Here is a 25,054-nt window from a genome sequence, read left to right on the forward strand (position 1 = left end):
GATACTGATGGGCGCACCTGCCGTGGATATTCGTACGGAATCAAGCACCCCAGTGGTGAGAGGCAAGGGACTCACTGGAATCAAACAGTCCAATGATATTTTTTCTAAAAAAAAAAAAAAAAATTTCGCACTGGCTGTATGAATGAATTTTATTAAATGTGCGACCGGTTTCGCACCACTTATCGTTGCATCCTCAGGCAATATATGGGTTGCGGCCAGTCAGGCCGTGTCCGCTGCCTCACGGTCATGGCCGCTCCCATCATTTAAAAAATTTTAAAATTTTAACTACCATCTTCACCAGATGACGGTCTATTGGACGTGAGCGGTGGGGAGTGGCTACTGGTCAATGTTCAACGTTACTATTTTATGGATAGCGTATATTGCCTGAGGATGCACCGAGAAGTGGTGCGAAACCGGTCGCAGATTGAATAAAAATCTTTCATACACACAGTGCGGAATTTTTTTGAAAAAATGTCGAGGTTTGGCTGTGGTTGCCCGCCCTACAAAACAACATGTTACTCCAATGATAAGAGACAAGGGGACTAATATCGAGCATCCCGATGGGAACAGAAAATTATTACATCCAAGTCGTTGTGCCTGGACCAATCTAAACGTAGTTTCCATCCGGACATTGAAACGGCTAACCATATTGTGCCGTACAGTCAAATTTGCATCACTAAAGTAAATTGCGGACATTAATATCAACCATTACAACACAAAGCTCTACACTTGCATCGTAAATGAAATGTATCAAATGCGTCGGTTCTTAATCGCAAAAACTAGCACACTTGATTTCTACCACGAATGAGAAACAATGGTTTGCGTAAAGCGTAAGTATATTTGGCGTATAAACCGAATATGAAATAAAAGTGAGGGGTTCCCGTTTGGAAATACAAAGTTGGCCCCACGCACGGAGATGGGTGGTTAGGAGATGGCCAGTTGCAGCACAGACAAATGTCCCCTTAATACTAACATTAGCTTTTTCACATAAGACCTTTTTTTTCGTACGATGCGTCGTTTCCGAGATATTTAGTTGTCTCAAGTTAAAATAAACACCGTATTTATGTTTTGTCACAGTAATACAATAATTGCTGCTACTCACTCAGTAGCAACAGTGTATCGACAAGACTGCTTTCCTACAGATGGCTCAGACCTCCACTGTTTTGTTCTGTTCACAGGCCAGCAGTTCTACTACCAGCCGCAAACGCAGCCGCAGCTGGCGGGCAGCTTCCAGCAGCCTGGCTTCCAGCAAACTGGCTTCCAGCAGCCGACGCAGTCGCAGTACGACACCTTCCTACGGCAGCTCGAGCTGCAGCTGCACCAGCCCGCCCCCTTCCAGCAGCCCTCCAGCGTGAGTACTCGCCTTCGTTTTCGTTTTATGCACTTTACAAAGTGTCGTCTCATACTTGAGCCAATGGTTGAGCTGCCACTGCTCGAAGCTCTCGACTTCTTACTTAACTGTTTATGGCACGTTTACTTAAATCTGACGCTCCAGTTGCTAGTTATGTTGTAGATTTATTCGCACAACCAGTATTGACTCAATTGAGTCGTTTTCAATTGGCTGTTGGAATAGAAATGTGCGGGACAGTCGACTGGAAACCGAACACCCGCCAAAACCATCTGTCTTCCTTACTTCAATTCTTGTATGTTCGCTACATTTCATATTGCTTTACGTTATACCTAACTATTTAATCGACGTGTCTGTGTGAAACAGCACAGGACTAATGCTGTGGTCGAACATTATGGGTTTGCTTTTCCTATTTATGTGCATAACTTATATTTTTCTAAATTTAGAGCTATCTGCCATTCATCATACCAAGTACAAATTTTGTCAAAGTCATCTTGTATCCTACAGTCACTCGTCGACGACACCTTTCCATACACCACAGCATCACCAGTCACACACTGCTGCTTACCCTGTCTGCCAGATCATTTACGTATATAGAAAACAACAGCGTTCCTCTCACACTTCCTTGGGGCACTACCGATGATACCCTTGTCTCTGACAAACACTCGCTGTTGAGGACAACACACTGGGTTCTATTACTTAAGAATTCCACGCTTACGTGGGAACCTAATCCGTAAGCTCGTTCCTTCATTAAAAGTCGACAGTGTGCCTTATGAAAATCTAGGAACATGGAAACCGCTTGTTGCCCTTCACCCATGGTTCGCAAGAACTCATATGCCGAAAGGGCAAGCTGAGTTTTACGTGAGCGATACTTTCTAAAACCACACTGATTCGTGAACGGAAGCTTCTCAGTCTCAAGAAAGTTTATTGTATCCGAACTGAGAACACGCTCAAGGATTCTTCAGCAAACCGATGTTACAGGTATTAGTTTATAGTTTTGTGGATCCGTTCTGTTATACTTCTTACCTACAGAAGTCACCTGACCTTTTTGCTAGTCGCTTGGGACTATGCACTGTGCGAGAGATTCGCGATAGATGCAAGCTAAGTAAGGGGCCAGTGCTGTAAAGTACTCTTTGTAAAACCGAATTCGAATTCCATCGGGAGATGGCTCCTTACTTGTTCCTAACTCTTTCAGTTGGTTCTCTAAACCAGCGATGCTTGTTACTAGTCGTCCACACGGGAGTCCGTGCGATGGCCAAACGACGAAATCAGTAACAATTTAACGACAACATTACCACGTACGAGGAAATTTTGTAAACGTTTACATCTTGTCGTTTAATGTTTATGCATCGATTTTTACAAGAAAGCCGAAACGGACAAAAGCTGCCAACGTCTCTATGGAAAAGAACTCTCTGGAGCCGTAAGTGACAGAGGAAGAGTAGCGCGTGATCTAGTGTTACAAAGGACCTACCTGTTGATTCATGCAACTCGGTCCGTTATCACTCAAGTTGCAACGTGTTCTGCACTCGTTCTGACGTTGCGCTCAAACTGCTAGTACACACACAGTCTTTGAATTAAAATATGGGCATGGGAAGAGGATGGTTGGCCGGCAAAGAAGAACGCATCATGTGTGATTACACAGACTTTTCCAGTGTAATAACTGATCATACTCTTCTCGAGTATCTAGCCGGATAGTGCAATCGTCTTGACACGTGCAATCGTATTTCAACGGACCAACTGGCTGTCATCTTCATGTGAGTGTGTTGATGCACCATCTTACCGGAACTGACCTTCGAACAGAATCGGCGGCTCTTTTATACATCACGGCCGCCTCACCACTGCTGCCCTCAAGCGCAGTAAGCTTGTAGCGGACAAGGTCGAAAAAACAGGCAAAAAGATATATCGCTAACGGACACTAATTAAAAGATTTTTTGAAGGACATCATCTTTACGCCAGTGACTGTTACAAATTTTTATTACACTATTGCAATTTCGACCTTAGGCCATTATCAAGTGATATTATGGCTTTAAGCCATGTCAACATGGTGTAAGCTGACACATTTGTATGTCGTTGTCAGTACTGTTAAATACGACATATAAATGTGTCAGCTTACATTATGTTGACATGGCTTAAAGGCATAATATCACTTGATAATGGTCTAAGGTCGAAATTGCAGTAGTGTAATAAAAACTTATATCAGTCACTGGCGTAAAGATGATGGCCTTCAAAAAAATTTTTATGACTGTGAATCCCAGATACTACAAGTTTATTCACTAATTAACAGAATCCTCCAGTGCAGGGGTTCCCAACAAAATTTTCTCGAGGACCCCCTCTTCGAGCATGATTGGTACCTTGTCATATCACAGTATCAAGTATCTAAAAAGCCAAATTAAGAGTCTTTTTATACGGTATCTATTTTTGGTACTTAGAAAAAAACATTGGCATATTCATTATTGAAAAAATATTGAGCTTAAAACTTTTTCAATTTAGCCATCATTGCTATTGTTAAATTTTTGATTATTGCTCAAAATCTTTGTCTTCGAATCTGGGTATTTAGTATAACAAATGCATTACCTTCCTCTTCATCGGTAGGCCTTTCTCGTTTTAACGAACCACTTTTTAACCAACGGTCCATTTTTAACTGTACGAACTGTAGCTTCCCCAAAAAACAATGCTTTACAAACACTACTGTTTTAATACAGAATATTGAATATGTAAACAATACGGTCTGTGAAAGCACTGGATATAAATTAACAATGGCCGATGGTCGTGTGAAATGTGAGTTTCTGTGTAACGGCATACAGCAGAACTATTTGCATCTATCTAATTCTAGTTTTGCACTAGATTGTGCTAGTGTCAGTTAGCTCTAGGAAGACGCTAGTCGCAGAAGTTAGCTTTCGCTAAAGCTCTGCTCATGCAGGAAGCGGCCAAAACAAAAAATCTGTTATAATACGAAATATATTTCACATATTTTTTTATTCTAATAGCATCTTGCGGACCCCTCTGGCATACATCGCGGACCCCTGGGGGTCCGCGGACCACCTGGTGGGAACCACTGCTCTAGTGTAAATAAAAACCTTTGTTCTGTAATGTATTAAATTCAAATACCACGTTCCACTTAAAGAGAAACCCCTCTTCCTATTAATGATATTAATAGATGATCGTATTTCAATATATTCCTTTAGAACACGCTCTCAGCAGCGGGAAGAAGGAGCGATCATTTGCGTCTCATCATAAAACATCTTGTGACCCTCATTAAGACAGTGTTCTGCCACTGCGGATTTCTCTGGCTGGAACAAATGAGTACACTTAGGTGACAAAAGTCGTGACGTAGCGATATGCACATATACAGATGGTGAACATGTCCGAAAGAACAGACACTACGCGGAATCTGCAGCTATCATATATTACATGTAAACTGAAGGCAGAAGAGGGAGAGAGGAAAGGAAAGCGTTTATTGATGTCAGATGCATCGGAACATTACGCGGAATCAGCGGCGACGAGTGAAAATGCGTGCCGGGCCGGGACTCCAAACAAGGACCTCTAGCTTGCGTGACAGTTACGTTAACCAGTGCACCATCCGGACACGGTGTTAATCACAGCTGGGCGCGCTATCTCGGCACGCTCTCGACCGACCAACGCTCCCACCAAGGACTGCGAGTAGGTGACGCTAGCTCGGAGTGTGGGTCGGCTAAGAGGGGTGTCAGCGTGCAGTTGCGACAAAAACTGTATCCGGGTGGCGCAGTGGTTAACGCAGCTGCCAAGTAAGCAGCAGAACCCAGGTTCGAGTCTCGGTCCGGTACACATTATCACTCGTCACCGCCGATTCCGCGCAATATTCCGATGTAGCTGACATCAATAAACCCTTCTCGTTCCCTTCCACCCTCCCCTTCAGTATTGGATAGGGGACTGTGATTTAGTTTCGATTGTGCCCACTAGAGTGCACTAAAGTAACAGAATGTTTTTCATAAACTGTTCTAGTATTTTCATAAAGTGTTGTTATGTCTTTTTGTGTATGTAAAATGTTATAAATGTGTTTTAGCAGTATGAATGATGCATGAGTGTGGTTTAAGGTTAATATGAAGATAACTGTTTAGCGAGTTATGTAGTGGGATTTAGTGTGGGAACATTTCGAAGAAGTATGTATGTGGACAAAGGGGATTTTTGTAGAATAGATTTGTAAAGTAAGTTTATGGTAAAGGGAAAGTTAATTCAGGTATAAATAACAATATTAAATAACTTTATGCATAAACAAAACTTCAGCATATTAGATAATTACGTCGGTAGAAAGTGCAGTCGTTATGTTTACTATTTTGGGATTGGTTATTGATGAGAAGCGTGGACTGACGCGGGAGAATGCTGTTTTGCTATTGGCTGTTGAGTAAACTGATCAATGGTAGAGTAGTATTCTTCGCGCGCCTTTCTCGGCTGGTAGAGAAGACTTAAGAGTATCCTAGAGAGGAGTCGGAGCCTAGCCATGAAACAGTTCGGACGTGTGTAGTAGTAGTTCCGATGGAAATAAGTTGCCGGATCTAGCAGTGTTTCATACATCAAAAGCGTTGTAAAGTGACGGCATAATTATTCCGATGGGTGTGTAGAAATTTCGGAATTTTTAAGTGAATTTTCTGACGAGAAAAGACATAAATTCCCCGTGGCGTATTGAGCAGGTCGATGGCTAAAAACTGACTGCATTAGGTACCGACAGACTTAATGTTTGGCTAGCATTCTCAATCAAAAACAATCCGTATTTTTGTAGCTATTACGTTTTCGGGAAATGCAACACCATAAACTTGCTAACGTGAGTGAAAGGTATTGTGAGTGACTGTGTTAAGACTAGCACGGGATGGCAGTGATACTTGTTCACCTAAGTTTCACAATATATTAATTAAGGACAAAATTTCCAACCTTTCATTTCGTGTGAAAACTTTCTCCCGAAACTTAGATTACTGACTTTGATTGCAACCTGGTTCACGTCGAAGTACAGTAGGTTTCTCTCGGATTCCCTACTGATGATCTGCTGAGACAATGTTCACAGGTAGGTGCAGGTTCGTCGTAAAGGGACGGAAGGAGCCGCGCTCCCGCAATGCGTCCAAAAACCTACCAACAAACTGTCGGGTCCCTGATGGACAGAATCAGTGATGTATTTCGTTCCAAAGACGGATAAAAAAGCTATTAAGCAGGTGCTTGCAGTGTTTTGCCTCATCAGTGTACTTCGCAAGTATCACATGGACTAACAATAAAGCTTTTTGCGTCGCTGGTAATGAACTGCCACCAGTTACAGGTCTGACCTCAGCCAACAAAAAATGTCCAAATGTGTGTGACTTCCTAAGGGACCAAATGCTGAGGTCATCGGTCCCTAGACTTACACACTACTTAAACTAACTTATGCTAAGAACAACACACACACCCATGCCCGTTGGAGGACTCGAACCTCCGGCGGGAGCTCAGCCAACACCCGTCACGATCTACAAGCGTACGTTACACCTATTTGTATCTTTTCAACAGACTGCGATGTCAAACATGTCCCTTTACTTAACATTCATAACGTAGTTGCACTGATTCTCCACATCTGTACCTCAGGCATAAAATCATTCGAAATCCGTCTTGTAATAACTTTGCAATTGTTCTGCCTGCTACAAAATCTATTTTTATGGAAGGACTATTTGTTTGTTCCACCCTCCATGGTCCCCCCAACGATCTAACGCGCCAATAGGATAGAATTTGGCACGACATTCGTCAGGTGGACATACAACATTTCTGTCAATCAATGCCAAGCCGAATAACCGCTTTCGTAAGGGCCAGGGGTCGATCAGGGGCATTATTCACTTGTTCAGTTTGTGCTGCTCTTACTCTTGACTAATCGTAAATCTTCCATTTTGTCCGCAGATGTATATCAAATCTACTTATTTCCGTCCCATTCGGATAATTTTTTCGTGGTGCGTCGTTTTATTTTGTCTTAGACCGTATTACATGAAATTGGACCGAAAATACTAATCCGTTAATATTTGTTCTTGTCTACCACAAACAACTACATTTAGAGCCCTAATATCTACTGCAAACCATAATTCTCTGCGATTTAAAAGATTCTGACGATCGATTAGCTCTGAACACCTCAGTTCGTAGCCTCAGCGAAAACAAACACGTAAGGCGGGCACACATAAGAAGACTGGTACCGTCCCTCAAAGTATAATTTGATGGTATAGTGGGTGGACAATGATTGAACCTTCGTCCTCCGAAATACGAGACCGGCGTCTCGGCTGACCAGTGCACCGCATCCGTCGGTCTAACAAGAGCGGCATTACTACAATTGTCCCTGCGGTTCCTACATTTCAAATAGACGCCACCAGTTGATATCCTCTGATATCGATACGATGTATTGCAGCTGAGATAAATGAAACAAACGTAGAGCTTTCCTAATTATTTTTAACTTGCTGTCGAAAGAATCTGCGCATCCATTCGAAAATGTTGTCGAACCATTCGTCTTTGTGCCACGCTTAATCAGTTGATTTATCCGATTAGGCACACACAGTTTTCATCGAAGCCAACATGGTGATGCATTTTCATGATTAACGGCTGGTCCCTCTACACTGAATCACGCAGCACATTTAAAACTCAATTTCACTGATCCTATCTACCGAGAATTGGGGAAAAAATCAAACGTTCATCACGGAGTACGACTGTAAAAGTGTCACACCGAAAGCTTGCATCGCCAATATCCGCCAAAATGCCTCTCGTGCTGGCAAAAAAAAAAAAAAAAAAAAAAAAAAAAAAAAAAAAAAAAAAAAAAAAAAAAAAAAAAAAATGCCGTTAATCTTGTCTTACTTCTCTTTTCGTTGCTCATCTGTCAACTGTTTGTGGGGCGTGGGAATTAAATGAAAGAGCCCAGAATTGCGAAAGCAGAAAAACAAATTGCGACCACTGTTTTGTGTAACAGGGATTCCGCAGTCATGTTGATAATTTTTACGTACTGACTTTGACAAACGATCGAGTTTTCACAATTACACTTGCACCCGACATTTTCCTACTACAAAAACTCCAATAAAATTAAGAAAGAAACTGAGACGCCCCGCTTAACCCGCAGGACAGGACAGGTAGTTTAAATTGTGGAAAGGGGCCAAAATAAGGGGCTGTCACACTCGAACATACAACTTTATAATTTGATCAAACATTAAAAGAGCCCCAAAAAATTTTTTTAAACACACAGCTTTAATCTTTGGGACTTAATTATCGGCTGAAAGCCACTTTAATTTAAAAACGGCTGAAGCCCAATAACTTAAAACGCAAGCATAATCAGAAATTTAAAAGGCAAGCCTTATCTTACAACAGTTCTTTATTTAGGCTGAAGACCCAAAGAATCAGACACTTCAAGAGCAAACAAGTTAAATTCAAATCGGCTGAAGGCCTAACACTTAAAATTCAACAACATTAAAACCTTTAAAATGCCAAAAGTCTTACGTGAAACAGTTCTTTAGATTAGGCTGAATGCCTAAAGAATCTTACGCCTTAAGGGCAAAACAACCTCAATTTAAAAAAATCGGCTAGAAGAAAGACAAGTACAAACAACAATAACAAATAAGAAAGGCAGTACATCTAAGGGCGCTCAGATGTTCAAGGGTCGGCCTGGAATTCAAACACTAACGCTCGCTCAGGTGAGACAGGCAGTCGGGCCAAGCATTCACGATCCGACGACAACCCAACCAACCGAGAATCAACGGGCCAAGCGACAGGATGTCCCAACAGCCCACAACGAAATTCAAACGAAACTATGTGAACAGTTGGGGCTGGCTGGTAGATTAAGTAAAGACTTAACTTTCGTGTTGGGGATCGTGAGCCACGGGCCTCGTAGCAATGGGAACAGCCCCTCACACTCCGACCGCGCGTGGACCCCGCCAGCGCCGCCTGCCAGACACACGCCATGGAGGGTTCCTCGCTGCTCCACGCCAACCGATCAACTGCCCAGGCCCGGAAACAATGAAAAGACCAAATATACGTCGGCCGATGAGACGACCAACCGAACGAACAACCAACGGTCGTCCCGCTCAAATCTCCCTCCGTCGGACAGTTCACGTGTGTCGCGAGCGGTCGGCGACCACTGGCTGTCGGTGCCTCACCAGCGCTCCGTCCCCGACTTCACTGCTGCTGCGTCCCGATTGTACTACTAGTCCGTCTCCAAACGACTGCCAGACACACGACGACCCGGAAATACTGTCGGTCGGTCCAGAGATGGTACGACAGTGCACTTATCGATACGCGCTGCTGCTGCCACTCACGGACAAGTAAGGCAGGAAGTTAATGACGCCAGTTAGTGGAATAAGAAAACGAGGCGGCAGTACCGTAATAGAAGATGACAAACAATAAATGGGATAAACTCGAGCCGTGCGCGGCTCAGAAGCAGTGAGAACATTACATGATTATTGAGTTTGAATAAAGCCTGCAGTAGGTGACAGAAGTCTTGGCATACCTCCTAATATCGCGTCGTACTTCCTTTTGCCCGGTGCAGTGCAGCAACTAGACGTAACATGGACTCAACAACTCGTTGGAAATCCCCTGCAGAAACATTGACGCATACTGCCTTTATAGCCGTCCATAATTGCATAAGTGTTACCGGTGCAGGATTTTGTGCATGAACTGGTCCCTCGATTACATCCCAGAAATGTTTTGATGGGCTTCATGTCGGGCGATCTGGGTGGCCAAATCAAACGTCCACAATGTTCTTCAGTCCAATGGCGATCAATTGTGGCGCGGTCTCCAAGTAGCCGAACATAACCATTTCCCGTCAGTGATCGGTTCCGCTAGATCAGAGGGGCCCCTGTCCGTTCTGTGCAAACACAGCCCATAAGCTTGCACATTGCCTTGTTGACAACTTGGTCCCACGGCTCCGTGGGATCTACGCCACGCTCGAACCCACAGCTCTTACTAAATGAAATAGGGACTCATCTGACAAGGTGACGGCTTGCCAGCCATCTAGGGTCCAACCGGTATGGTCACGAGCCCAGGAGAGCCTCTGCAACCGAAGCCGTGCTGTTACAAAAGCACTACCGTCGGTCGTCTGCTGCCGTAGCCCATTAACGCCGAATTTCGCCTCTCAGCCCAAAGGGATATGTTCGTCGTACGTCCCACATTGATTTCTACGGTTATTTCACTCAGTGTTGCTTGTCTGTTAGCAATGACATCTTTACGCAAACGACGCTGCTCTCGGCCGTTAAGTAAAGACCGTCCGGTCACTGGCATGTCCGTGGTGAAAGGAAATGTCTCAACTTTGGTATTCTCGGCGCATTCTTGACAATGTGGATCTCGGAATATTGAATTCCCCAACGATTTCAGAAAAGAAATGTCTCATGCATTTAGCTCCAACTACCATTCCACGTTCAAAATGTCTTAATTCCCGGCGTGCTGCCACAATGGCGTCGGAAAACTTTTCACATGAATCACCTGAGTACAAACGACAGCTCCGCCAATACAATACCCTTATATATCTTGTGTACGCGATACTACTGCCTTCTGTATATGCGCATATTGCTATCCAATGACTTTTGTCACCGCACTGTAATCCCTCCAATCAGTGAGTTTGGTTTCTGACAGCGATACAGCGTGTACTGTGATCACAGAACGAATATGTATTCATAAGTAAGTTCAGCAGCATAAGAATATTAGTACACGAGGTATCTCTAAACTCATATCGTTCTCTAGGCGTGGTGGCATCCGTAGATTAATAATCGTTATTCTGCCTAATCATCTACTGTCTTTACTCTACATAAATCATAGAACAAGAAGTAGTCAACCTTTGCCCTCCATTACTACAAGTATTGTCCAACCCTCTGCTGCCATTAAAAAAGTAATACTCTTTTGTTGTGCTCAAAAAATAAAACTTTCTAAGAATAACGTAAAAACTATTTGGAACACTATTAAAGAAATAACAAACAAAACCTTTAATCTAAATGAAATTAATCCTCCAGAAAATACACTACTGGCCATTAAAATTGCTACACAAAGAAGAAATGCAGGTGATAAACGGGTATTCATTGGACAAATATATTATACTAGAACTGACATGTGATCACATTTTCACGCAATTTGGGTGCATAGATCCTGAGAAATCAGTACCCAGAACAACCACCTCTGGCCGTAATAACGGCCTTGATACGCCTGGGCATTGAGTCAAACAGAGCTTGGATGCCGTGTACAGATACAGCAAGCTGCCCATGCAGCTTCAACACGATACCACAGTTCATCAAGAGTAGTGACTGGCGTATTGTGACGAGCCAGTTGCTCGGCCTTCATTGACCACACGTTTTCAATTGGTGAGAGATCTGGAGAATGTGCTTGCCAGGGCAGCAGTCGAACATTTTCTGTATCCAGAAAGGCCCGTACAGGACCTGCAACATGCTGTCATGCATTATCCTGCTGAAATGTAGGGTTTCGCAGGGATCGAATGAAGGGCAGAGCCATGGGTCGTAACACATCTGAAATGTAACGTCCACTGTTCAAAGTGCCGTCAATGCGAACAAGACGTGACGGAGATGTGTAACCAATGGCACCCCATACCATCACGCTGGGTCATACGCCAGTATGGCGATGACAAATACACGCTTCTGATGTGCGTTCACCGCGATGCCGCCAAACACGGATGCGACCATCATGATGCTGTAAACAGAGCCTGGATTCATCCTAAAAAATGACGTTTTGCCATTCGTGCACCCAGGTTCGTCGTTGTGTACACCATCGCAGGTGCACCTGTCTGTGATGCAGCGTCAAGGGTAACCGCAGCCATGGACGCCAGGTTGATAGTCCGTGCTGCTGCAAACGTCGTCGAACTGTTCGTGCAGATGGTTGTTGTCTTGCAAACGTCCCCATCTGTTGACTCAGGGATCGAGACGCGGCTGTACGATCCGTTACAGCCATGCGGATAAGATGCCTGTCATCTCGAATGCTAGAGATACGAGGCCGTTGGGATCCAGCACGGCGTTCCGTATTACCCTCCTGAACCCACCGATTCCATATTCTGCTAACAATCATTGGATCTCGACCAACGCGAGCAGCGATATCGCGATACAATAAACCGCAATCGCGATAGGCTACAATCCTACCTTCATCAAAGTCGGAAACGTGATGGTATGCATTTCTCCTGCTTACACGAGGCATCACAACAACGTTTCACCAGGCAACGGCGATCAACTGCTGTCTGTATATGAGAAAGCGGTTGGAAACTTTCCTCATGTCAGCACGTTGTAGGTGTCGCCACCGGCGCCAACCTTGTGTGAATGCTCTGAAAAGCTAATCATTTGCATATCACATCATCTTCTTCCTATCGGTTAAATTTCGCGTCTGTAGCGCGTCATCTTCGTAGTGTAGCAATTTTAATGGCCAGCAGTGTAGCTCTGACGGAAATGGTGATACTTTCAAACCGTTGGTCACCAAATTCAATGACTATTACTTATCAGAGGCTGCAAACACTGGAACCAGTAATAAACAGCCAAATATAGATACGTTAGTGTTTTTTGTGCAGAGCTTGCATGCACCGCAACAGACATCAGTTTAAAATATACATACTCTAAGGATATTACAAAATTCATTAGGGTATTAAAATGTAGTAATCCCGCTGGTTGTAGTGATGTTTGAAGTAGAATTTTGAAACCTTGTGCTAGCTTGATAGGATCATATTCTGCTTGGCAAACTAACATCTTATGGTATCCATCCTATATCGATGAAATCTTACCTCCATACTGGAATGCAGAGGAGTCTCATTAACAAACTGTATTCAGGACATGAAAATAGTTTCAGAATGGGAGAACATAACATAATCGTTGCTGGGCAAATTCTCGTTTCTAACCTACATAAATGACCAGCCCATGAATTTAAAGGACAGTTCAAAAATCTGTAATGTCTGCTGATGACACAAGTTTCCACACTCAACCCTAACAGTCACAGTTCAGATGACAGTTGAACACGCCTACAAATGGTTCTCAGCTGACAGTAAAGTCTTAACCTCACAGATACTCAGATATGCACTTTCAAAGAGGCAGTAATCACCCTTTAAAATCATAAGCAGTCATTAAGACCATACACTGAATGAAGCACAGTATGTAAAATTCCTTGAGGTCCAGCTGGATAACAAATTAAAATGTCGCCAAAACATGTATAAACTCATGAAGAATCTCCTGTGTGTTATGCCCTTAGCAGTATCTCCCATTGTGTTGACATGAAGACCTAAACAGCTTGATGAATTAGTTTACACTGAACTGTGATACAAACAATCACAAGACACAAAAATAATTTTTATGTAGACTTGCCTCGTTGTACAAGATTCAGAAAGGGGTTATGTACTCTGGTGGTAAGACATTCAAAAAGCTCTTGTGTAACATACAGCAAGGAATTGAGAATCCCTACTTTTTCAAAAGAAAGTTGAAAACATGCCCTGATAATCACTCTTTCTATAAATTATGTGAATATCTAAATTAAGGGTTTTAAAGTTTCTGTTAGTTGTAAGACAAGCACCAGCTTTTCTTATAAAGGTGTATGACAGATCTTGATGTGTTCTAAACAGCACTCACACTTTAATGATGTAAAAATATTTTCTTTGAAAAACAAGAATGAAATCAAATAAATTTTAATGTAGTAACTTTTTCTGTGGCTTCGCCCATGAATGCATTTGATAGACATATTGAAAACATCTCATACTCCCCATGCATTTGCACATTTCCTCTACCCCCTCTCTCTGACCATAACTTACTCCCCCTCCCTCTGACCATATCCTCCTGCTCATCACACTGTTCATGTCCATATCACCTGTCTCATCCATCTCCCACTACTCCCCTCTCTCTGGCTATTTCCTATTCTTCTCACTATGGCCATCCCCTCCTCTATCCACCTCAACCTGTCCCCAGCCATGCTATTTGGCACATGTAGCACCACCAGTACAGTTAAATAAAGCAAGCGAACACAATTTCCACACCATGCCTGTCCTGCAGGGCTGGCTACAAATTGGGGGCTCAAAAATCATTTTTTTGCCCTTGACATACAGACTGCCTTGCGAAATGGGCCCATAAAGTAAGCTGATACTATTTCAATGCAACACACCTTCATGTAGAGCAGCCTACATTTCAGGGTCCAGAAAAATCATTTCTTGCCCCTGACATGTCGGCTGCCCTACAAAGCACGTTGATTTGGCAGGTTGACACCGTTCACAAACAACAGGACTGAGTTGCAAGGCAGTCTATATGCCAAGAGTTGGAAAAACACGTTTTTGCCAATATTTCCATTCTTATTGGAGGTAGGAGGTTATAAACTCTACAGTGGTGATACTCTGGATACCTGATGTTTCTATGCCAAATTTGGTTGAAATCGATCAAGGGGTTTCAGAGGAGATCCCAAACACACACACACACACACACACACACTGATTTTAGAAGGATTTGTGGCATATCAACAGCTGCTGCATGATAAAACTGAGACAGTAGCTTTCTTCAAAGTAGCAACCTTCTTAGTAATACACAAAATTAATTTAGATGGCTAACTACCTTGTTTCATTCTACATCCCTTAAAGTTCCCCTGTTTCATTAAATCTACAGAAACAATGAGTAAATGAATTAATGAATTTTGTTTTAACTTGTTGTTGGGTTGTTGTGCTTACAATCTCTTAACGTTGCAGACCCACTTAGCTGTGTGAATTCATTGTGCAGAACACTTTTAATTCTACTACCAGCACCACTCAGCCTACAAGGCCACAAACCATCGTCCATAAATAAGAATTTATTACATCGTTCCAAGCGATAACAGTATGTCCATTTCATAACTGGTTCTGTCACAGTCAATACATAACAGTAAATAATTTATTGCTTGTACGTACCTGGAGTTCACGAAGGCTCTAATGATTTAAAAACAACGAAAACTGCCAATAAATATCGTAGTGTTTATTCATTTTCAACAGAGATAACTAAAAGAGTTACAGTTTGATTCACAATCTTTTAGTTTGCAAACTGAAAGTTGTAGCGAGTAATAGAGAAAGCCTTAAATTTTTCTTTCATCATACATTCTCCACCGCATATTCCCTTCTTATTAGTTATCCGTATTATTTCTGCGCAGCAGTATTACTCTTACCATAAGAAAGTATGTCTTCCCAACTTGGTCGAAATGTATGTAGTGTAATAATAGTCCAAGCAGAACATACACTTGTCAGCCAACGCATTATGACCACTGCCCAAGGCGACATTGGATGCTGCCTGGTGTTGCGAGCACGTGACGCGGTAGCAAAAGTATGCAAGAGGAGCAGACGCGAACGAGGGATTACCCTAGTGAAAGTATCGCCTGCAAAAGTGGAAACTATTGAGATAAGCGATTTTGACAAAGTGCAGACTATTATTATGCAGAGCCCTTGAACGAGTATCTCGAAAACGGTGAGGCTGGTCGAATCTCACGTGCTACTGTCGTGAACATCTACGGAATGAGATAGAACAGTGAAACTCGGTGCTAAATGGCTGCACGTCCACTATTTGCCTGTTTTGTAAAGTAGGATAGATGGTGACCTGTGGCATCCCTGCCGAAAGAGCAGAATGCTGGTGCACGCATAAGTGTTTCGGTTCATACCGTTCATCGTCGTTTATTGAACATGGAACTCCACAGTGAATCAGCCGTACGTGTTCATATGTTGACCCAACGACACCGTCAATTACGATTGCAAAAAAAAAAAAAAAAAAAATGGCTCTGAGCACTATGAGACTTAACTACTGAGGTCATCAGTCCCCTAGAACTTAGAACTACTTAAACCTAACTAACCTAAGGACATCACACACATCCATGCCTGAGGCAGGATTCGAACCTGCGACCGTAGCAGTCCCGCGGTTCCGGACTGACGCGCTTAGAACCGCACGGCCAATTACGATTGTAGTTGTGGCACAGGGCCATAGGGATTCGACAGTCCATTAATGGAAACGTGTCGGCTCTTTGGACAAATCAAGTTTTTGCTTCACTAAGTCGATGGTCGTCTCCACTAACGCCGTCATCGAGGTGAACGGCAGCTCGAAACATGGTGCACGCCACGAACACTGGCTGGTGGCAACAGTATTACGCTGTGGGAGACATTTTCCTACACTTGCATGGGACCTATGGTAGTAGTCGAAGATACACTGACAGCTACGAACCACCTGTATCCCTTCACGCTTGATGTCTTAGCCGCGGCGATGTCGTCTTTCAGCTGTATAAATGTGCGTGTCCCGGAGCCAGAACGTGCTACAGTGGTTTGAGGAGCGTTGTAGTGATCTCACGTTGATGTCGGACCCATCTGGGTCGCCATTGGGCGCCGTCACCGCGTACGAAAATCAGCGGACCGTTATTTACACGAATTACGTGACCTATGCATAGATATGTAATGCCACATACCTCCACAAACCTACCAACAAACTGTCAGATCCCTGAAGGACGGACTCAGTGATGCATTTCGTTCCAAAGGCGGACAAACAAGTTATTAACCAGGTGGTCGTAATGTATCGGCTCATCAGTGTACACATGTTCGAAAGTGTTTTCCGATTTGCTTTGAAAACTTTTCTGATTTTCCTTTGTTGTAGTTCCATCTTCTGCCGGCTTGCACTTGCCTGATAGTAGCTTAATTTATCAGTTCTCCGATATTGGCTGGTTAGTGTACACACAGGACCATGTGTGAGCATTCAAGCATTCTTGGATCACACCTTTAGGTGGACGTTTTCTATCCTGCTGCAACTGACGTCTAGCTTATTTCATCACCAAATACGTTTTTTTACTATTTTCCACTATGAAAATAGTTTTACGATAAGTATTCAAAAAGAATTAATTACGACCTCGAAAAAATAGGTTTGAAAATGTACTTGAGGTAATTGTAAAGTTATAATTGTCAGCCCAAAAAAATAAAGTTACGTAATTATTTTTTTGATTCTTTGCGGGTACCTGTCTGCGGTCCTGGACCACAATGAAATCCGTGCCCCACAGTCTCCCAGCATGCCGCCACAGATGAAAACAAAATGGCGCTGTCTATCTCCACTTCATCAGTTGGCAGCCCCATTTTGTTTTGATCTCTGGCGGCATGCTAGGAGACTATGGCACGTGGACTGCAGACAGTACCTGAAAAAAAGCAAACAAAAAAGTATGTATTAACTTTATTTTTTGAGGTGATAATTATAAATTTATGACTGTATGTACATCTATAGCTATGCTGCACAAGTCACCTCACGGCGTGTGGCGCAAGGTATTTCTGGTACCACAATCAGATCCCCGTATGAAGACTGATTATCGTTAAACCTCTGTATTAGCTCTAATTTCTTGGATTTTGCGAGTCGCATGTAGGAGGAAGTAGTATGTTGACCTGGTCTTCCCGGAACCTACTCTCACGGAAATTCAGTACACAACGTCTCTCTTGTAGTGTGTGCCTCTGCTGTTCTGGTACGCAACTCCACAACGCTCTCGTTCCGTCTACGTTTGCGTGATTACTCTGCTATTCACAATAAATTGCCTGGAAGAGGATTCAGTGAACCACCCTCAAGCTGTCTCTCTACCGTTCCACTCTCGAAGGCGCGCGGAAAAAGCGAACACTTAAATTTTTCTGTGCGCTCCCTGATTTATTTTATTGTGATGATTATGTCTCCCTATGTAGGTGGGTGCTAACAATGTTTTCGCAATCGGAGCAGAAAACTTGTCATTGAAATTTTATGAGAAGATCCCGTCGCACCGAAAAACGCCTTTGTTTTAGTGATTGCCACTCCAATTCACGTATCATGTCTGTGGCGCTATCTCTCCTATTTCGCGATAATACATGATGGTGATTTGATAAGCCTGATAAATTTCCATGAAAGAATGGAACACTGTTGTTGCACCTTCAAGTTGGCGAGCATGATTATTCCAAAAATCGTATAAAGAATTTCAACAATGTATAGAGTACAGTGCATTGTAGACAGACGTCTGAATTGGTCAGTATGTGGGCTGCGGTTGAAACTGGAGAAAATGGAGTCTCGTGGTGTCATTAAACATTTTCATTTGAAGGGTTGGACTGGTGCAGAAAACAAAACAATGTTGGATGAAGTTGACGCGGGCTCTGTATCATCACTGAGGACCATTTACTTTTGTATCAATGGATTTAAACGTGGTCGGACAAGCACCGAAGACGAAGCGCGCTTCGACTGTCCAGTTGAGTTCGTCACAAAGAAAATCATTGACAGAATCCACGTTATGGTAATGCGACACCGCCGAATAAAAATTCGTGAGACTGTAGGCATCTCGGCTGACGAGTGCATAACATCCTGCACGGAGAATTGGCTATGAAGAAGCTGTGTGCGAGATGTGTGCCGCGATTGCTAATAGCCGACCAAAAGCACATTCGGCACAACATTTCAACACAATGTCTGGTGTTGTTTATTCCCAATCCGCAAGACATTTTGCACCGATATGTTACTATCGATTAACCCTTAATCCATCATCACACACCAGAGTCAAAACGGCACTAAAATCAATAACAAAGGCTGGCGAAAGTGCACCGAAGAAGGTTGAAATGGCTCTGATCACTATGGGATAACTTCTGAGGTCATCAGTCCCCTAGAACTTAGAACTACTTAAACCTAACTAACCTAAGGACATCACACACATCCATATCCGAGGCAGGATTCGAACCTGCGACCGTAGCAGTCGCGCGGTTCCAGACTGTAGCGCCTAGGACCTCTCGGCCACCCCGGTCGGCAACCTAAGGACATCACACACATCCATGACCAAGGCAGGATTCGAACCTACGACCGTGGCAGCTGCGTGGTTCCGGACTGAAGCGCCTAGAACCGCTCGACCAAAGCGGCCGGCGCTTTTAGTTAGTGAGTCGGCAAAAGTTTACTTCCAAATTTATTGAACGCTTCTCTCTATGCTTTCATCACGCTCACTTTCGGTTCCGTTCACCTTTTGTTTGCAAGCTAGGGTTTTGTCTTTGCTTAAATCTCTCATGACGCTCTGTTTGCATCCATAGCAACTTTCTAATACGGCAATTAAGCCTTCGTGGATTTTTCCGATCCCTCGTATGTTGTGAATTTTTCTTTCTTGAATTTTCGATTTCAAATGTATCAATTTTTACTGTCATTTAGCCAACTATAGCCTTCTGTTGCAACAATCACAGTCCAATACTGCATGTTTGAGGCCTCTCCTGGCTTCTTCAGCTGTACTTTGACAACCTACTCCGTAACGTTAACAAAAGTGCATTGTGTGTGGAGGTTATTTTGATTTTGTAATTTAGTTTCATAGTATTTCAATAACCCCCTTTTGCTTTATTTTTAAACATACTAACTGATGATGACTTGGTAAGGAGTTCATGCCGGTTATGGCACTATTAGTGTGACACAAGGCTGAAAAATTCAGAAAAACAACAACTTTTACGAGTCAGTTCGTGTAAAGCCGTAGGTCGTTCCTTCAAAATTCGTTTCAGGGTCGGCAGGTTCCCTTAACTTGGTGGCTGACAGGAGTCCCAGTCGCCGTCTATGTTGTTGGAACTGTGGGATGTTGCTGTGTAGCATACACTGAGGTTAGTATTTCTGCAGGAAACTTCCAGCGACTTGTGAGTCGATGCCACGTCGAGCTTTCGCACTACGCCGGGGAAAAGTATGTCCGACGCGATATTAGGAGCTATTTCACGACTGTTTTATCGCATTATAAAGCCGTCGTCTTAAGGGTCTAACTATCCAAGCTGTATTTGAGAAATGGCGCGACATTAATAATCCGAAATGCTCTAACGCACATGTAGCTTGCTTATAAACTTCTTAAAAACATGAGTAAGACTGAAACGAGTACTTCGTTAAAAATGCAAAAACCGCTCGGAGCACATCACGGATAGGGGTCGCCAATTGATCCGCTCCTGACGCTAGTGGCACGCAGCTACTCCCGATTCGCGGTAAGCATGTTAGCGCGGCCAGGAATGCTGTGGCCTGGATTCCGCGAGGCTCCGTGCTGGGACCCATATTGTACTCTCGCTGCACCAACAGCGCGCCTAGGGTGTCGGCCGCGGAGATTGCCCTGAACGCTGTCGACACGATTCGGTGCAACCTGCGACATCGAAATCAGCCCCAACAAAAGTGTTTCTGCCAAGTTCTCTGTCAAATTGAGTTCAACAATCATCACTTTCCTTGATGGCAGTGCATGGAACGATGTATTGAGGCTTTCATCTAGACCAGTTGTTCCTAGTCTGGGGGGGGGGGGGTAATCACCACTTGAGGCGTAAAAACGAAAGACTTTGATTGTGTTTCGGTCACGAAACAAAATTATTTTTAAAATATCATTATTATCATCACTATTTCGTAAGATTGTAATACTGATTAGAACATAAGTTACTGACAGTAACATTTATTTGCAAATGCTGGCATCAAACCAAGATTGTGAAACAAATGTATGAACGTCTTCTTTGTCAGATATTCCACCCACTATACACACATTTTCTACTTTGTACCATGCATCTTTGATACTAAAACTGAGATATCTACATGACATAATCTAAAATATCTCGTTAAAATGCCTTCTCCGAGTTGTAGATAGTTCCCACAATGGGCCATAAATTGCCTCATTATTCTCTTAGCAAAGGATAAACAAGCTAATCGATAGCACTGCGTAACAGTAACTATACAATGGCTACCACCCAGCTGTAGGACCTACACAGCATTATTATTGGGTTGATGCATAAGTTCGTAGCGTTTTTCCATAAGGTTAATAACAGAGACTTTTGTCACCAATGATATATTCTCCTTCACTATTTACAACAGCTTGCCAATGCTGGAGAATCTTTTCGATTCCTCCACTGCAGAAATCACGTAGTTTTGAGATGAAGAACTCGTCGATCCATGTTCGAAGCGCGTTTTCATCCGGGAAAGAATTCAAAAAAAAGGTTCAAATGGCTCTGAGCACTATGGGACTTAACTTCTGAGGTCATCAGTCCCCTAGAACTTAGAACTACTTAAACCTAACTAAACTAAGGACATCACACACATGCATGCCCAAGGCAGGATTCGAGCCTGCGACCGTATCGGTCGTGCGGTTCCAGACTGTAGCGCCAAGAACCGCTCGGCCACCCCGGCCGGCCAAAAGAAGTTCCTTGAACGTTGTTCGATAAAGAGCGGAAAAGGTGAAAATCTGAGGACACAAATTGGGTGCAGAATGACTTCCCAAACCAACTCATGTGTAGTATTTTTTGTCGGTCTAGTCGAATGCGGGTGGGTATTACCGTGAAGTAGCATCACTTAACGCAGTCTTCCTGGTCGTAGTTCTTGCATTGCGTCTGCAAGGCGTCTCAGTTGTAGGTAGTAAAAGTCAGCAGTGATTATTACACCTCGGGGAAGCAATTCGTAGTATACCACACCGTGGCTGTCCCACCTCATTAATAACATGCGCGCAGGTCTTTGTGAGAATAGTTGCTCCTCTGTTTCGGCTCAACCATACCTTTATTTTCCTTACTTTAGCATAAAGACGCCATTATCGTCGCCAGTAGATGCACATATGTCCACTCACTGATATTTGTGATTTTGATCTAGAGCACGCTGTATCCATACACCCAATTTTTGAACCTTCCCCAATGCATGTAAATGTTGCACGATAGTGGAGTGATCACAATTCATCACATTTGCCAGTTTTCGAGAACACTGGCGTGGATCATTATGGATTAATGCGTTTAAACGATCTTCATCAAACCCCGAAGATCTTCTTGAACGTGAAAAGTCACTAATGTCAAAAGCGATCCTTCTTAGAACGAGAAAACCATTTTCTAGCCGTGCTATGTCCAATGAAATAGCCCCCATTAACGGCGCAAATGTTAGTGTCTTCCTCTGCTGCTGTCACCCCACTACTGAACTCATACAGAAGAATATGTCGGAAATACACCGATTTCTTCACTTGGCACTTCTAGCGTCCAAGGGTCCACTCACTGTCACCAAATGAAAAAATGTAAATTCAAAAAGAAACAGTGACAATCGATAAATAAATCCTCAGCAGCAGGAGTACCAACGGGAAAAACAAAAACATTACGAATATCTTTGCTATTCTAAATTATTATTATTAATGGCAGTTGTCATACGCAAAGCATTAGCAGCCTGAAACCTTCAAATTCCTGGCGGTTCAGAAGTTGAGAGTCCAGCAATCAAGTGATTTAAGAACCTCATGTTGCCTTCCATTCGGAAAGTGGGTGCACTCAGTGACTGTTATGTGACATAAATTATAGAGTGCAGCAATCAGTGGTCCTTTTTTAGATTTTATTACGCAAATCCACATTTTGGCTTGTAGCTAGCCATTCTCAGTGCACTATTTTCTATCTTCAATGCATGTAAGTCCCTGTTGTTCGGGCGTCAGTCACAGTTCAAAGTTCTTTGAAGTGCAGCTACCACTAATTTGTCTGCCTGTATCAGAACGCTGTTCCAACAGCCTGATAAATTTCCAGCGGTCAGACATTGCATTGATATCAATGGACAATGATAACGTTCGAGTTCTGGCATCCACATATTTCTTCTTGGATATAATCATCAAGGAAGCTACTGAAATCCACGTAATGGACTTCACCACATTATGCAACCACCACCAGCTTACACAGTGCCTTGTTAACAACTTGACTCCATGACATCGTGGGGTCTGAGCCACACTCGAACCCTACCATCAGTCTTACGAACTGAAATTGGGACTCATCTGACCAGACCAGGGTTTTCCAGTCGTCTAGGGTCCAAACTATATGGTTACGAGCCCAGGAGAGGCGCTGCAGGCGGTGTCGTGCTGTTAGTAAAGGCACTCGCGTCGATCGTCTGCTGCCATAGCCCATTAACGCCAAATTTCGCCGCACTGTCGTAACAGATACTTCGTCGTACGTGTCACACTGGTTTCTGCGGTTACTGCATGCAGTGTTGCTTGTCTGTTAGCACTGAGAACTCTACGCAAACGCCGCTGCTCTCTGTCGTTAAGTGAAGGTCGTCGGCCACTGTGTTGTCCGTGGCGAGAGTTAATACCTGATCCGGTACGGGTTTTTTTTGGAGTTTCGAGAACATACCTTCACCGAGGAGTCAAGCAGTGTATTGCTCCCTCCTACGTATATCTCGCGAAGAGACCATGAGGATAAAATCAGAGAGATTAGAGCCCACACAGAGGCATACCGACAATCTTTCCTTCCACGAACAATACGCGACTGGAATAGAAGGGAGAACCGATAGAGGTACTCAAGGTACCCTCCGCTACACGCCGTCAGGTATCTTGCGGAATATGTGTAGTGTCGGCAGACTTGCCAACACTACGTACACTAATAGAAAGAGGCGGCCAAGATGCACGCGCTAACTCCAGCAGGCGGGCGTTAGGTCTGAAACAGGATACGTAATGAATGCTATAAAGAAAAGTACGTAGCTGCTGGAATACTCAGCTTTAATACATCATTTGTATACAGCGTTCTTGATGATGCAAGTGAGACTCTCTCTAGATAAATGCAATGTAATGCTAATGGCGCCTTGCTAGGTCGTAGCCATGGACTTAGCTGAAGGCTATTCTAACTAGCTGCTCTGCAAATGAGCGAGTCTTCGTCCGTGTAGTCGCTAGCAAAGTCGTCCGTACAACTGGGGCGAGTGCTAGTCCGTATCTCGAGACCTGCCTTGTGGTGGCGCTCGGTCTGCGATCACTGACAGTGGCGACCGACTGGACCGCGGCCGATTTAAAACTACCACCTAGCAAGTGTGGTGTCTGGCGGTGACACCACAGTATTGATGTAGATATAGATATAGAATTTGGTATTCTCGGCACACTTTTGTCACTGTGGATCTGAGAACACTGATTTCCCTAGTGATTTACGAAATGGAATGTCCCATACGTCTAGCTCCAGCTACCACTCTGCGTTCAAAGTCTGTTAATTACCATCGTCGGAAACTTTTTCAAGTGGATCACCCGAGCACAAATGACAGCTCCGCCAATGCACAGTCCTTTTTACGTCGTGTGCGTAATATTACCCGTCTGTATAAGTGCATATTGCTATCGAATGAATTTTGTCTCCTCCGTGTACTTTACTGTGAGGGTGTCGTGATGTCCAATTGGATAGAGTTGTATGAGGCTTTTGAGCATAGCGCGCAGTTGAAGTGTTGTCTCCACGCCAGTGTGTGTGTCCACAGGTGTTCCAGCAGCCGTTCCAGACGCAGCCGCAGCCGCACGAATTCTCGGCGTCGCTGGTGCCGCCGCAGCGCGCGCCCTCCTTCCTGGACCACATCACGCTTAGCCCCGGCGGGTTTTCGGCGGCCGGCCCACCCGGCTACCTGACACCCCCGCGGGAGCCCAGCAGCTTCCAGAGGGACCCCAGCCGCCAGCCCAGCCTGCCCGCCCCCGCCCCACGGGAGCCCGGCCGCCTCCGCCTGCTGCAGAGCTTCGAGGCCAGCCAGCAGCCGCCCCCGCAGCTGCGGCCCCCGCAGCCGCAGGTGAGGCCCGGGGGCTTCGACGCCGGCCGCCAGCCCGCGCCCCCCACCAGACACCAACCTCAGCCTCAGCCTCAGGCATTCCCCGGAGAGGACGTGAGTGCCTACGTCGACCAGCATCTCGAGGCCTTCACACCTGATCCTAGGACGACAGTTTTGCAGCCGACCACGTACAGATCGTCGCTGCCCTCCAAGAAGTTGGCGGAAGCGGCATTGCGCAGGAAACCCGGCAATACCAACTTGCTCGCGGCACCCCAGCAGGTAAGCTTTCCAAAATGTTTCTTCTGCAGTGCAGCGTATGCTA

At 44.1% G+C, this 25,054-nt stretch overlaps 1 protein-coding gene across 1 annotated transcript in view; it reads left to right on the forward strand.

Moving 5' to 3' along the window:
• Positions 1 to 25,054, forward strand: part of LOC126481872 (mucin-2) — a 265,151-nt gene that overhangs the window by 161,785 nt on the left and 78,312 nt on the right. Inside the window, exons 4-5 of the mRNA XM_050105831.1 lie at positions 1,179 to 1,351; positions 24,454 to 25,011. Coding sequence (XP_049961788.1) covers positions 1,179 to 1,351; positions 24,454 to 25,011 — 731 coding nt within the window. The remainder of the gene's footprint in view (positions 1 to 1,178; positions 1,352 to 24,453; positions 25,012 to 25,054) is intronic.

This window comes from Schistocerca serialis, chromosome 5 (assembly GCF_023864345.2).
Source record: "Schistocerca serialis cubense isolate TAMUIC-IGC-003099 chromosome 5, iqSchSeri2.2, whole genome shotgun sequence".
NCBI classification, from domain to species: Eukaryota; Metazoa; Arthropoda; class Insecta; order Orthoptera; family Acrididae; genus Schistocerca; species Schistocerca serialis.